Genomic DNA, 14,742 nt, shown 5'->3' on the forward strand with positions numbered 1-14,742 from the left:
TTAACTGCCTACTCAGAATTAAGTTTGTTAAGAGCAGTTTAATGAAAAAAAAAAAATACTCACCTTAGTTCACTATGGAAGTTATCCGACGCACGGTGGCCGCCAGTCACTTACATCGCCGACTTCGCCTTATGACATCTAGTTTTATATGCGATATTTATGGCACCCATCCATCTGGAGTTTCTTCCCCGCTGCGAAAAAAAAAAATCCAAATAAATAGAAACCTCTTAAATGTATCTTAAATTTTGAAATTTAATAGTAATATTTTGATAATAATGGTAATGGCTATTCGAGAACTTATTATTATTTATTTTTTTAGCTACGAACAGCAGGAGTCCACACCATGACATCACTTCCGTGCTTGCCTCCTGTAGTTTTTCCTCCCGTGACAGCGGCCACCTTCCAGGGCCAAAGATCGTCTCACGGGCTTGCTTGCTTGCAGTCATGTCGGCAGCTGCTTCAGTGGACAACAAGGCTGCTCACAGCAATGGAGCCCCGGCTAAAAAGAAGGGACCCGGTGCCCTGGCTACTGCTTATTTGGTCATCTACAACGTTGTTATGACAGCGGGGTAAGCTAGCATGGTACACATGCTAAATATGGAGCATGGCCAGGACTGTATGTAATTGCTACAATCATAAATATCTGTATTTAAAATTATGTATTTTAATTGCTTAAATGAGATTTTTTTTCCTCTCACAGTAGTCATCGGCGATAACGAATTAGACTATTTTGAAATTGAATGAATTCGAAATTGCCTCGCTGTGATTTTACGCGGATTATCCACGACGAGACGTGATTGCGCATGCGCAACAAGACTTCTTTTTATTATATACTGTTTATATTTTGAATTTCCTTTTTTCAACCAGATTATTGTTATTATTTACAGTCGTTTTAGCATTTTGAGGTATATTGTTTCGAGACACGCTACCTATTATAAAGCCAAACCCTGCACCTTTTGCTGGGCCGACCAGTTGCGCCACATTGTTAGAATTGCGACACAATTAAAAAAAAAAAAAGTTTTTAAATCAAACGACCGTACAGAAAAAATAAAAACGAATATTAGTTATGATCAGTGTTGTTAATCTTACTTTTAAAAAATTAGTTACAGTTACAAATTACTTCTCCGAAAAAGTAATTGAGTTCATAACTCAGTTACCTCATTGAAAGAGTAATTAGTTACACAGCAAAGTAACTGACGTTACTTTTCATGTTCCACACTTTTTACATTATACCTTCTATATCATCTTTCACATCAAAGATGTTTATATTAAAGTGCCTGCGACAGCATAAACAAATCTTAAATATCATTATTATGTGAATTAGAATCATATTTTGAGATGATTCGACTATATACAACAATCTGGCAAAGCGCAGATGATGAGAAATTAGTCTATTATCTGCCGTTTAGCCCTGCCCATCATTATAGCGCTGTAGCGTCCCCAGCTGGAGGATGACATCGGCAGGGTCACGATTTCTTGCCTGGCACGGCCAGACTGTTCTCCCTGTGTTTTTCAAACACTGAGAGTAGTCTGGGACCCAGCCCATTAACGGCCTCTCGAGCAAGTACAAAATCAATCGACAAATCAGATTAGTTTATTTGCGTGACGTGTTCTTAACGAGCAGCGTCACTCTTCCGCGTTGGAAGTCGTCTCCACAACAGCACAGATGGCGAACGGGAGAGCCGAGAATATGTTCCAATCCACGGTAAAATCAGTTTTAAATTACCAGAAACACATCGACACAAGTCATTGACAACAGTCTGTCTCGCGCTAGCCATGTTGAATAAACTCCACTCTCCTCGTATGTTTACTTCCGCGCGCAAGTCCCTCGTCCCGCCCGTCGCTGATTGGTCCACTCCGCTGTCTGTTTGCTGTGGCTTGCTCCGCCCTGGAAATTTTATCCGCTTAATGGTGGCCAGACTTAATAGCTGGAACAGCGGTGAGTCTGGAGTACCAGGCTACACGATTTCTGCTGATTTAGAATTCAGCCCATCGAGAGGGAAGATTACGACACAGGAAAATACGACACAGAGCAGCAAAATGTCATAATTTTTTCGATCTAATATTTTTATAGGATATTTTTCTATCTAAGTATTTTTCCCCAATTGCTAAATAAATGGTATGGTCATGACAAAAACCAGTCTTGGAAATATTAAACATGTATTTATTCAGTACGACAGGGCAGAATTACTGCATAATGGTCAAAACTGTTGACTTCTTGCACATCCCGAATGGTATTTTATGCCACCGGAGTTAGTCCTGCTTTTGTCATTTCCCTGTCCCGGCTTCAGATACGGAGAAAACAGCGTAAACAAAGCAGGAGGCATGACAGCTAGCCGACATGCTAACCCGAACCCTGCGGCGTTTCCAAGTCTTATTCACGCTTTCGAAAACGAAAAAGCACACAAAACTACCCCGGAACATTTAACACGGCGTCAAGATTGACTGTCTTCACCGCCAACTTGTGGCGAGCAAGTTACAGCTCGTCGCTCCCCTGCTCCGTGCAGTAGTGCTCGTTAAGGAGGAAGCAGCTGGAGAATGACCACAGAGCGGCTATTTCAATCTTTTTCGCCTTTCGAAAACAAAAAAAAAGCACAAAACTACCCCAATTCATGTCACACACGGCGGCGAGGGTGACAGCCTTCACCGATCGGCGGCGAGCAAGCTCGTCGTTCCCTGCTGCGGGCAGGAATGCTTGTTGAGGGGGAAGCAGATGGAGAATAACCGCCGGACAAACCAGCCGATGTCGAAATAAACATGCTTTTTTTCTGTCATAGGCACTTTAACTGATTGAAGAATAAAAACACTGTATAGTATTTTCAAGTATTTGGTATTTATTTGGATCAAATATTGTTAAGAAAACACAAACCAGTGCAAATCTCTGAACTGTATGTTAGGCCTACTGCACAATAAGCAAGTTTGAGGACGCTACCTTTGAAATTCCCTGGCCCGTCGCCATTATCGCTGTCTACGTAGGAGTGGGAACCTCTTGGTACCTCACGATACGATACGTTTTGCGACACAAAGCTCGCGATAACGATGATCTGACGATATAGCGATACAACGATTTTCGATACATTGGTCAGGAAATCATTCTAGGATATTCTACAAAAAACTAATAAACAGAAAAACAAGCTTCTGTTGCGAAGTGGAATGAGTTTATCACTAGTAGACATCCAATCCATTTGAACTGGGAGGGTCGCAGCGAATGAACATTCGTTCATTCGCTGCCATCCCTCCCACTTCAAACAGATTGAACGTCTATGGCCGTCAGTGGCAGCCAATGCCAGGCAATGAGTAATTTTGGGCCATTTAAGGTCATTTACCTGTTGATTTTCAGTTACTTCCTGTTGATTTTGGGGTGTTTTATGGGTCACTTGCTGTTTATTTTTGCGTTACAGAACAGGAAGTGACCTGGGAATCACCCAAATCAATAGGCAGTGACTCAAACTGAACAGGAAATGACCTGGAAATGCCCTAAAATGAAAAGCAAGTGACCTGTAAATGCCCCGAAAATCAGACCAAATGACTGTGAATGCTCTGGTTTTGAATGAACGAACGTTCCCAGTCTAAATGGATTGGGCGTCGAGCACCGTCAATGGCAGCCTTTTTTTTTTTTAATTGACACCTTTTTAAAACGATCATGATTCACGATACATCACTATTTCGATATTTTGTCAGACCCCTAGTCTAAACCCTCCAAAAAAAAATAACACCATTAGAAACGCTGTTACACTCTAACGCTGTTATTACCAACACTGGTTATAGGGAAAATAGGAAAAATTGTTGAATTAGAGGTGTGCGAAATTTCCGATTCTTAGATTATTCGCGATTCGGCCGTGGAAGATTCGAGAACAATTCACAATAATCCAAATTCCGATTATTGAATTATACCAGGTAAAGCAGAACTAAAACACAGTCAGTGCGGTCTTCACGCAATGAGGAACGGACCGAGAGCAAATATCATGTTCAACTCATGCAGCTAGATAAAAAAACAAAAATACCTGACTACGGCCGACAGCTGGTTCAAACAACACCCAGATGCTAGTTGCTACAAACATACGGCCACATACGGCTATAGTAGATATCACATATTTGCAGAACTAGATGCTAAATGACAGATGACGGCGGTGTTAGAACATATAAAAAGAACTAGATGCGAAACGACAGGCTTGCCGTTTAGTAGTTATCGCGTTGTAAACAGCCGCCATCTTAAAGCAGTAGACTTCTCTAGAAGGCTCTGTTGTAGCGAACCTAATTAACTTCAGCAAAATTTTGACTTGAATCGATCTTTAAATAATGAAACAGTTTTAAAACTTTGACATGTTGTAAGTAGACAGAAGGGAAATTATGGAATAATGGGAGCAATTTTATCAACTTTAACGGTTGATTCACATCATTAAATTAATTGAATGTAGTTTAAAGCTGCTGATACAGAATGGGGACTTGAGTATTTTATTTAATGTTTTTAACTGTTAACTTTATACTTAAATATTAGCTTGGTTTAGGCTGATAGGATTTTCAAAACTATTTTGGAACTAATGTACAAAACATTAAAGGGGGGGGGTTGGGTGACATCAATAATCAATTTATAATCAAATCGGAGCCTCTGAATCGTAATCGAATCGTTGGGTACCCAAAGATTCCCACCTCTATTGTTGATTATTATTTTCCAGTTGGCTGGTAATTGCCGTGGGTCTCGTTCGGGCGTACCTGGCCAGAGGAAGCTACCACGGCCTCTACTATTCCATCGAGAAGCCCCTCAAGTTCTTTCAGACCGGTGCCATCTTGGAGGTCGGATTATTCCTCTGACAGTAAAAATGATGATAATAATGAAAGAAATGACTCTGATCTTTTTTTTTCCTCCAACAGATTGTACACTGTGCTGTTGGTAAGTTAAATGATGAATGATCACTGCCAATCTTCCCAGTTAAATTGGATTAGGTATCTATCACTGTCAATGGTAGTGAATGAGTTAAAAATATATATTTGGGGGTTTTATTCCAGGGATTGTGCCCTCTTCCGTCATCCTGACTTTGTTCCAAGTCACGTCCCGGGTTTTCCTCACCTGGGCCGTCACACATAGTGTCCGAGAGGTGAGCTCCTACATACATACAGTGGGGCAAATAAGTATTTAGTCAACCACCAATTGTGCAAGTTCTCCTACTTGAAAAGATTAGAGAGGAATGTAATTGTCAACCTGGGTAAACCTTAACCATGAGAGACAAAATGTGGAAAAAAAAAACATAAAATCACATTGTTTGATTTTTAAAGTAGTAGTAGTAGTAAAGTAAAATAAGTATTTGGTCACCTACAAACAAGCAAGATTTCTGGCTGTCAAAGAGGTCTAACTTCTTCTAACGAGGTCTATTTGAGGCTCCACTCGTTACCTGTATTAATGGCACCTGTTTTAACTCATTATCGGTATAAAAGACACCTGTCCACAACCTCAGACAGTCACACTCCAAACTCCACTATGGCCAAGACCAAAGAGCAGTCGAAGGACACCAGAGACAAAATTGTAGACCTGCACCAGGCTGGGAAGACTGAATCTGCAATAGGTAAAACGCTTGGTGTAAAGAAATCAACTGTGGAAGCAATTATTAGAAAATGGAAGACATACAAGACCACTGATAATCTCCCTCGATCTGGGGCTCCATGCAAGATCTCACCCCGTGGCGTCAAAATGACAACAAGAACGGTGAGCAAAAATCCCAGAACCACACGGGGGGACCTAGTGAATGACCTAAAGAGAGCTGGGACCACAGTAACAAAGGCTCCTATCAGTAACAAAATGCTTCGCCAGGGACTCAAATCCTGCACTGCCAGACGTGTCCCCCTTCTGAAGCCAGTACACGTCCAGGCCCATCTGGGGTTCGCTAGAGAGCATTTGGATGATCCAAAAGGGCATTGAAGATGAGACGTGGCTGGGTCTTTGAGCATGACAATGATCCCAAACACACAGCCAGGGCAACAAAGGAGTGGCTTCGTAAGAAGCATTTCAAGGTCCTGGAGTGGCCTAGCCAGTCTTCAGATCTCAACCCCATAGAAAATCTGTGGAGGGAGTTGAAAGTCCGTGTTACCCAATGGCAGCCCCAAAACATCACTGCTCTAGAGGAGATCTGCATGGAGGAATGGGCCAAAATACCAGCAACAGTGTGTGAAAAGCTTGTGAAGAGGTACAGAAAACGTTTGGCCTCCGTTATTGCCAACAAAGGGTACATAACAAAATATTGAGATGAACTTCTGGTATTGATCAAATACTTATTCTCCATCATGATTTGCAAATAAATTCTTTAAAAATCAAACAATGTGATTTTCTGTTTTTTTTCCACATTCTGTCTTTCAAGGTTGAGGTTTACCCATGTTGACAATTACAGGCCTCTCTAATATTTTAAAGTGGGAGGACTTGCACAATTAGTGGTTGACTAAATACTTATTTGCCCCACTGTAAATACGTGAATAATCACATGCAATGTAAAAGCTGCCACTTGATGCTTACTTTTGATACGCTGTAGGAGGAGTCAGAGTGGTGAGCACGTAAGTCAGTGATGTCTACTTGCAGGAATGACCTCATTCAATACGGATGTTGTTTATTTGCTGTGAAGATTGTTTGAGATGGATCGAATGATTTTCTTTTGTTGTGACAATGTATGAATTGGGGATGGACATTAGGGATGATAAATGTTAACCCAGCTAAAGATGGATCTTCATGTTTTTTTTTTTTTTGCAGCTATTGCTGATGGTTACTTGTCTAGGACGATAAAAAAACCAATATTTAGAGCCAATATTCATTCAGATAAAAAAAAAAGAAGTCATTTTTTATAATGCTGACATTAACACTTTGTTGAACTGCATGCTTTTCAGACTTACAACATTGAATGTTAATAGTTTTTATTTGAGTTTTAAAAGAATCTTATGTTTTATTCAAATTCCAACAATAAACAGCCTAGCTGGTAATCAGTTCACTCCCACGAAGAACAATACGTACCGCATGCTCTATAGGCAACAAAGCAGGCCTTAGACAAATGCATATTGATGAGCACGTACATCTCGATTCTTTGTAGAAATATTGACTTTTCCTACTAACAAACGATTTGTGAGCAAAACCCGCATGGTGATGTGTCGAGGACGACCGTATTGAGACAAAATGTTCTCTCACCTCCTTTGGTATCTTATTGATGTGCAGGTGCAGAACGAGGACAGCGTGCTGCTTTTTGTTAGCGCTTGGACCATTACCGAGATCATCCGCTACTCCTTCTATACCTTCAGCCTGCTCAACCACTTGCCCTACCTCATCAAGTGGGCCCGGTAGGACAGACATTTTTGTAGTCCTTCACAATGATTTATAACACAGGTGTCAAACTCAAGGCACAGGGGCCAGATCTAGCCTGCAAAAGCAAATCATGAATTGTTAGAAATAATAAGTTGTAAGAAGTAATAATAATAATATGGATTTTTTTTATTCAGCTTTAAACATGCAAAATGAGATAATACAGTGGTATGAAAAAGTATCTGAACCCTTTGGAATTGGAATTTCTCACATTTCTCCATATAATCACTATCAAATGTGATCTGATCGTTGTCAAAACCACACAGATGTAAAAACACTGGTGTAAAAACAGTGTCTGCTTTAATTAAAACCACCCAAACATTTATATATTTTAATGAGGATAGCATGCAAACAATGACAGAATGGGGGAAAAATAAGTAAGTGAACACTCTGCCTAAGGAGACTTAAAGAGCAATTGAAACCATTTTTTACCAAACAATTTAAGTCATGTGTGTGCCCAATCACTGATGAGTGGTTTAAAGCTGCCCTTCCCACTATAAAACACCCACCTGGTAAGAAATGTCTTGATGATAATTATTGTCTGATGCGCATCATGGCTCGGTCAAAAGAGCTGTCTGAAGACCTGCGATCAAGGATTGTTGATCTGTATAAAGCTTGGAAAGGATACAAAACCATCTCTAAAAGTCTGGATGTTTATCAGTCGACAGTCAGAAACGTTTTCTACAAAAGGAGAGTTTGGCACTGTTGCTTCTCTCCCAAGGAGTGGCCATTCACCAAAGATGACGCCAAGAGTTAGCACAGAATACTCAGAGAGGTAAAAACCAACCATAGAGTAGTGCTGCAACGATTAATCTATTGACTCGAGTATTCGATAAGAAAAAAAAAAGATTCCAATTAAATGTTGCTGCTTCAAGTATTCGTTTAATTAAAGTGGCGTTGTAATGGTTTATTTTGAAAGTGTTTGCATTGTTTTATTGATTTGGGTGTATAGACCCTACCCACCGACGTCACAAAACCACGTGCTCGCTGTATGGTTCCGCCCACTTGTCCGTCATTTTGTCTCTGTATTAGCATTGGTTTCAATTGATCGAGGAATTTAAAATGCATTTCATGGAAGACCCGGTGTTTTCTGATGCCGTAAACTCACTGGATGTGTTGCATAAAAGGCGTTATGTGGAAAAGCTTCGTTCTATACAGTCGCCAGATCCATATTTGATGCCCAAATCGATGTTTTTCGACCCACTGTCTTTGCCCTGTCTGCCTGACATCTGCTACGCTGATATTTACAATTATCTTGTCCACACAAAATCAGCCTATTCTCACGAAAATTTGAAAAACTTCAAGAGCTTGGAGGCTTATAAATACTTCGTTGCTGGTTTGGTGAAACAGGTCCTCGTCCACGAAAATTCGGCAGGAATCTATCTTGTGCTTGGAAAGGTGAGTTACGAAATTTTCAATTCAAAATCTTTTGTTATTGCTAACATCCACTGTCAAGTCTAATGTATTTCATGTCGTTTGTCAATGGAGTTAAGGCTTTTAATGTTTATATGGTTTAGCGATAGCACTCTCACTACATACATATGTGTATGTTGTCGGCGATTAGCCTAGCAATGATCTTAATTGTGGTTATTTGTCAGCCCAAAACCCTCTTAGTATATCTTAAATGCATCTTACCGGATATAAAATGACTACTACATAGTCTGTGGTGATTTTTTTGGTGCCCAGTTTTCACGTCGAATTGCAGCCGTCCATTTCGCTCTCCTCTTTGGATCCCTCGGAATACGGTAAAACTTCAAGTCTCTCCTTCCATCTTCTCTGTTAGTGCAACCAACAGCCACACACGCCTTCACAATTTTGATTATTAATGTTAAGGAGCAGAAAAACACGCCGTAAATAGGAGGAATGTACGTAGCCGTAACAGGTTAACACTATGTTTTGACGGAATATTGGGCGGTACCATTCAGGAGAGCGGAGTTGTGACGTCACGTGAGTAGGGTCTATACACTTTCTTTAAGCCTGCCTCATTTCACATGGCTGAATCCAGCTGCTCCCTGTTAAGACCAACATAAGCTAATTTTTTTGTTTGAGCTAATGTTTTTTTACAGCGCATTTGTGATTTAGTTTATAGGTATATATAGCTGTTTTTTTGTTGTTGTTTTTTTTGTTTTTTTTTGTGGGAATATGCATCTGAACCATTTGTTAAGATTACTCGATTATTCGAACTAACTAGTTCATCGATTAATCGACTACTAAAATAATCGATAGCTGCAGCCCTACCATAAAGTGTCTGCTCAAGACTTGCAGAAATCACTAGCACAGTCCAATATCTCTGTGCACACATCAACTATATGTAAAACTATGGCCAAGAATTGTGTTCAAGGGAGGACTCCACGGAGGAAGCCACTGCTGTCTTAAAAATACATTGTTGCTCATTTAATGTTCGCAAAAAGGCACTTGGACACTCCACAAAAATTTGGGCAAAATATTTTGTGGATAGATTAAACCAAAGTTGAATTGTTTGGGAGTAACCCACAATGTCGTGTGTGTAGGAAAAATGGAACAGCTCACCGACTTCAACACCTTATCCCCACTGTGAAGCATAGTGGAGGGAGCATCATGATTTGGGGCTGTTTTGCTTCCTCGGGGCCTGGACAAGTTGCAATCATTCATGGAAGAATGAATTCCAATGTTTATCGGGATGTTTTGCAGGAAAACCTAGGCCGTCTGTCAGACAGTTGAAGCTAAAAAGAGGATGGATGCTGCAACGAGACAATGATCCAAAACACAGAAAAGTAAATCGACTTCAGAATGGCTTCAGAAGAACAAAATACAAGTTCTGGAGTGGCCAAGTCAAAGTCCAGACTTGAACCCCATTGAGATGCTGTGGCATGACCTAAAGACAGCGATTCATGCCAGACATCCCAGGAATCTGACTGAACTACAGCAGTTTTGTAGAGAAGAATGGGCCAAGATTAGTCCTGATCGATGTGCCAGACTGATATGCAGCTACAGGAAGCGTCTGGTTGAAGTTATTGCTGCCAAGAGGGAGGCCACAAAATATTAAATATTATGTTTACTTACTTATTTTCCCCCTTCTGTCATTGTTTGCATATTATCGTCATTAAAATATGAAAACCTACAAATGTTTGGGTGGTTTTAGTTAAAGCTAACACTGTTTTTGTATATGTTTGATTTTGACAAAGATCAGATCACATTTAAAGCTGATTTTATGCTGAAATGTGAAAAATTCCAAAAGCTTCAGATACTTTCATACCACTGTATCATCTTATTTTGCATGTTTTAAGATGGAAAAAAAAATCAATATTATTTATTATTGTTAGAGTTCTATTTAACAATTAATGATTTGCTTTTGCGGGTTAGATCTGGCCGCTGGGCCTTGTTTTTTCCTCTGTGTGATTTTAAAAAAGATCAGCTCACATTTGATGGTGATTTTATGCAGAAATGTGAGAAATTCCAAAAGGTTCAGATACTTTTTCATACCACTGTACATACAATTTTTTTTTTCATTTAAAATAATAAATTATTGAAATATTTAATGATTTTTCCCTCCAGTTTTAAAAATGAAACAAAAATAGAAATAAATAAGAGCAACTTCTTAAATAGCAATATTTTTAATCTGTTCCTTCATGTTTTTTTTAACTTAAAGAATATTTATTTATTTATTTATTTTACTTTTTTTGTATTTTATTTAGAATATATTTCAAAATATGAAAAAAAAAAGAATATTTTAGTGCTTTCCTTTTTTCATAAAAAAATGCAAATAAATAAATAAGAAAATTTTTCTATTAAGACTAGTGTTTCGGACATACCCTAAAACGCTACCACATTTTTCTGCAAAAATCCAAAAATTTTCAGTTCAACTAATGCAGTTTTGTACTTAATTTTTCCTGTTTTTTGCAACAGGTACACCTTCTTTATCGTGCTGTACCCTTTGGGCGTGAGCGGCGAACTGCTAACCATCTACGCGGCGCTGCCCCACGTACAAAAGACGGGTCTCTACTCGATCACGCTGCCCAACAAATACAACTTCTCTTTCGACTATCACACCTTCCTCGTCTTCTTCATGATCTCCTACATTCCAGGTAAGTCCACCACCACAGTACTGTTAAGTTCACCACCACAGTACTGTTTCTTCCTCTCTTAAAAATGTTCTATGGTGGAAGCTATCTCCATTATGACGCACGGGACAACAAAGTAATCTCTGATGTTCCGTGGTTGTTCTCCCCTCTGGCAGTGTTCCCTCAACTCTACTTCCACATGATCCGACAAAGGAAGAAGATTCTGGGCCGCACTGATGCCTACAGCAAAGTGGAGTGAGACAAGGACTCTTTCCATCCAAATGGGACCGGACCTCGCAAACTCCATTCGTTGGTATTTCCCCAACTACTACTGCTGTATTTTTCCCTTGTTTTATTTATGAACAAACTACCCGAGCGGCACCGCCATCTTGCCCGGCGCGCTCAAGGATGTACTGAAGGAATCCACTGCTTCCATATTAAATAGTCAACAATCTTAATTTCCCCCGTGCCCACTATTAACGTGTTTGTTTTTTGCTTTCATGACAATAAACCTGTTGGAATCTCTCTTGACGTTGCTTCGACATGTTACATAATGGTTTGGTGGTTTTGTGGTTATATATAAAACATTAAAACATGGGTTGTCTTTTTTTCTTCACTTAAAATGCTGTATTCAACAGGTAAAGAGGCAATATTATCATGTAATCACCTGAAACTTACCACATTTATAGGACACTCATTTAACTCACATGCTGCCTTTGACGGCACAAATCCATTTTGACGGGGCATGATTGGTCACAGCCTCCCAGTCAAAATGGATTGGACGTCTCGAGCTGTCAATGGCAGTAAAACATGATTATTCAATGCCAGCCATCCTAGTTCAAATAGACTTGACCTCTTTCAATGAGTTAAATAATACGAAAAAAAACCCAAAACAACTTTAAAGGATTATTCACCAGTGTAGTTCTGTTTTGATTCCCATTAATTGTATCATTTTGTCTTGGAACATTTTATTTTTATTTAATCATGAAAAATATATGAAAATAATGATTGATAATAAAATAAATATAATATATATATAAATGAGACCTGTCTTCCACATAGGACATTACTTTCAGTCATGTAGTACACTTGTATACAAAATGTTAACAAGGAGGCTTACGTGACCCAAAATGTGATGTCCACATATGCGGACGCCTGAGATTCATTTTTGTTTTTAATACGCAAATATAGCAACTAGCCTGTAAAGGGTTAAGCTTATCGTAGTAAAATGTGACACGTTAAAACAGGAACCCTATTGTGAATTTTTTGTAATGTGAAATTAATATTTTTGTTTTGTCCATCTAATAATGCAGATATGTGTCTTTTTTTTCCTCCTAGTTTAAGTATTTTTCTTTCTATATTTTTCCTAAAATAATATCGGGGTGTAATGTTTCTGATTATTTTCAATTTTACATACCGTAATTTTCGGACAATAAGCAGCTATTTTTTTCCCTTCGTTTTGAATCTTGCAGTTTGTAGTCCAGTGCAGCTTATTTGTTGATTTAGTTGGGTTAATAGGTAACATTTTATCTGAAAGCGGCGTCATAAGACTGTCGTAATTATGACACTATAATGGGCATTACTGATTGCTTATGACAGATGTCCTTAAGTGTCATCTGGCAATTATGTCCCTAACTCCATTTATGTCAAGCTCGGATCTTTAACATCCATTCAAAGGTGAGATAATTTACCGGATAACACTAAAATGACATCTGTTGTAAGCATTTATTAATGCTCATGACAGTGTTACCAAATACCATAACTAGCAATTAATGAAAGAACTGGAACAGTAACTGAAGAAATAATTAGCACAGAACATGAATTTTGACATCCATAGCGCTGCAATGCATGCTGAGAGGCATGTTGGACAAATAAGAGTATTGACAGCAGGTGGCAGCAAAGGTTGACTGTCTCCCCCATGGGTGCAGTTATGGCTAAATTAAGCTTCTTGAAGCAATTAATTTTTGCAGTCAGTTGGTTCAAAGCTTCATGGTGGTTCATTTGGTCTTATGACAGACACTTATAATACAGTGAAGAGAGCTGCAGCTTATAGACCCTACTCACCTACGTCACAAAATGACGTGTCGCTGTATCTGGCCGCCATATTGTACCTATTTTTTAGACCTATTCTCATTGTTTTCAATTAGTCGTGCAAGTGAAAGAGCAATTCATGGAAGCCCCGGTGTTATGTGACGCTGTAAACTCATTGGATGCGTTGCATAAAAGGCGTTACGTGGAAAAGCTTCAGTTTATCCATTCGCCAGATCCGTATTTGATGCCTAAATCGATGTTTTTCGACCCGCTGTCTTCGCCATCTTTGCCTGACCCTGATATCTACAACTATCTTGTCCACACAAAATCAGCCTATTCTCACGAAAGTTTGAAAAACTTTAAGAGCTTGGAGGCTTATAAATGCTACGTTGCTGGTTGGGTGAAACAGGTCCTCGTACACGAAAATTTGGCAGGAATCTTGTGCTCGGAAGGTGAGTTACGAAATTTTCAATTCAAAATCTTTTGTTCTTGCTAACATCCACTGTCAAGTCTAATGTATTTCATGTCATTTGTCAATGGAGCTAGGGCTTTTAATGTTTATATGGTTTAGCGATAGCACTCTCACTACATACATATATAATATGTAATAAATATGAAGTGCGATAGCACTACTCCAGATTGTCCCTAGTTGAATTTATTTTTTGGCTTTTGACCTCAATAGTGAAATTGTAAATCAATTGTATGACAACTGTCTTATTATCCCCTGATAATTATATATTTTCAGGTAGTTCATTCACAACGTCTGAGTGTATGTTGTCGGCGATTAGCCTAGCAATGATCTTAATTGTGGTTGTCAGCCCAAAACCCTCTAAATATGTATTAAATGCATCTTACCAGATATAAAATGACTACTACATAATCTGTTGTAGTCGTTTGGAGCCCAGTTTTCTCGTCGAATTGCAGCAGTCAATTTCGGTCTCCTCTCCGGGTCTCTCGGAATACGGTAAAACTTCAAGTCTCTCCGTCTATCTTCTCTGTTTTTGCAACCGACCGCCACACACAACTTCAACATTTTGATTATCAATGTTAACGAGCAGAAAAACACGCCATAATAGGACGAATTTACGAAGCGCTAATGCATTACCATGACGAGTATACGGACAACATGGCGCGGGGGCGTGGCTGTGACGTCACGTGAGTAGGGTCTATAGTCTAGTGCGGCTTATGTATGAACAAATGCTGTTTTCGTGTCAAATTTGGTGGGTGGTGGCTTATAGTCAGGGGCGCCTTATAGTGCGAAAATTACGGTACATCTGTAGCACTGCAATACATGCTAGGAGGCATGTTAGACAATAAGAGTATTGACAGCAGGTGGCA

General features: G+C 39.3%; 1 protein-coding gene across 1 annotated transcript; it reads left to right on the plus strand.

The window, feature by feature from the left end:
- Positions 1-353: 353 nt before the first annotated feature.
- On the plus strand, positions 354-11,970 carry hacd2 (3-hydroxyacyl-CoA dehydratase 2). Its single transcript, XM_057852542.1, has 7 exons — positions 354-569; positions 4,677-4,794; positions 4,873-4,891; positions 5,008-5,096; positions 7,190-7,311; positions 11,219-11,397; positions 11,550-11,970. The coding sequence occupies exons 1-7, from the start codon at positions 445-447 to the stop codon at positions 11,630-11,632; spliced, it is 735 nt and encodes a 244-aa protein (XP_057708525.1). The 5' UTR covers positions 354-444; the 3' UTR covers positions 11,633-11,970.
- The last annotated feature ends 2,772 nt before the right edge of the window (positions 11,971-14,742 follow it).

The sequence above is a fragment of the Corythoichthys intestinalis genome, chromosome 12 (genome assembly GCF_030265065.1).
Source record: "Corythoichthys intestinalis isolate RoL2023-P3 chromosome 12, ASM3026506v1, whole genome shotgun sequence".
NCBI classification, from domain to species: Eukaryota; Metazoa; Chordata; class Actinopteri; order Syngnathiformes; family Syngnathidae; genus Corythoichthys; species Corythoichthys intestinalis.

Bases quoted from the DNA above. Each gene is read 5' to 3' on its own strand.
- hacd2 (XM_057852542.1), top strand. From the start codon at position 445: ATGTCGGCAGCTGCTTCAGTGGACAACAAGGCTGCTCACAGCAATGGA. The intron at 570-4,676 runs GTAAGCTAGCAT...ATTATTTTCCAG, and splicing joins AACGTTGTTATGACAGCGGG to TTGGCTGGTAATTGCCGTGG. The intron at 5,097-7,189 runs GTGAGCTCCTAC...ATTGATGTGCAG, and splicing joins TCACACATAGTGTCCGAGAG to GTGCAGAACGAGGACAGCGT.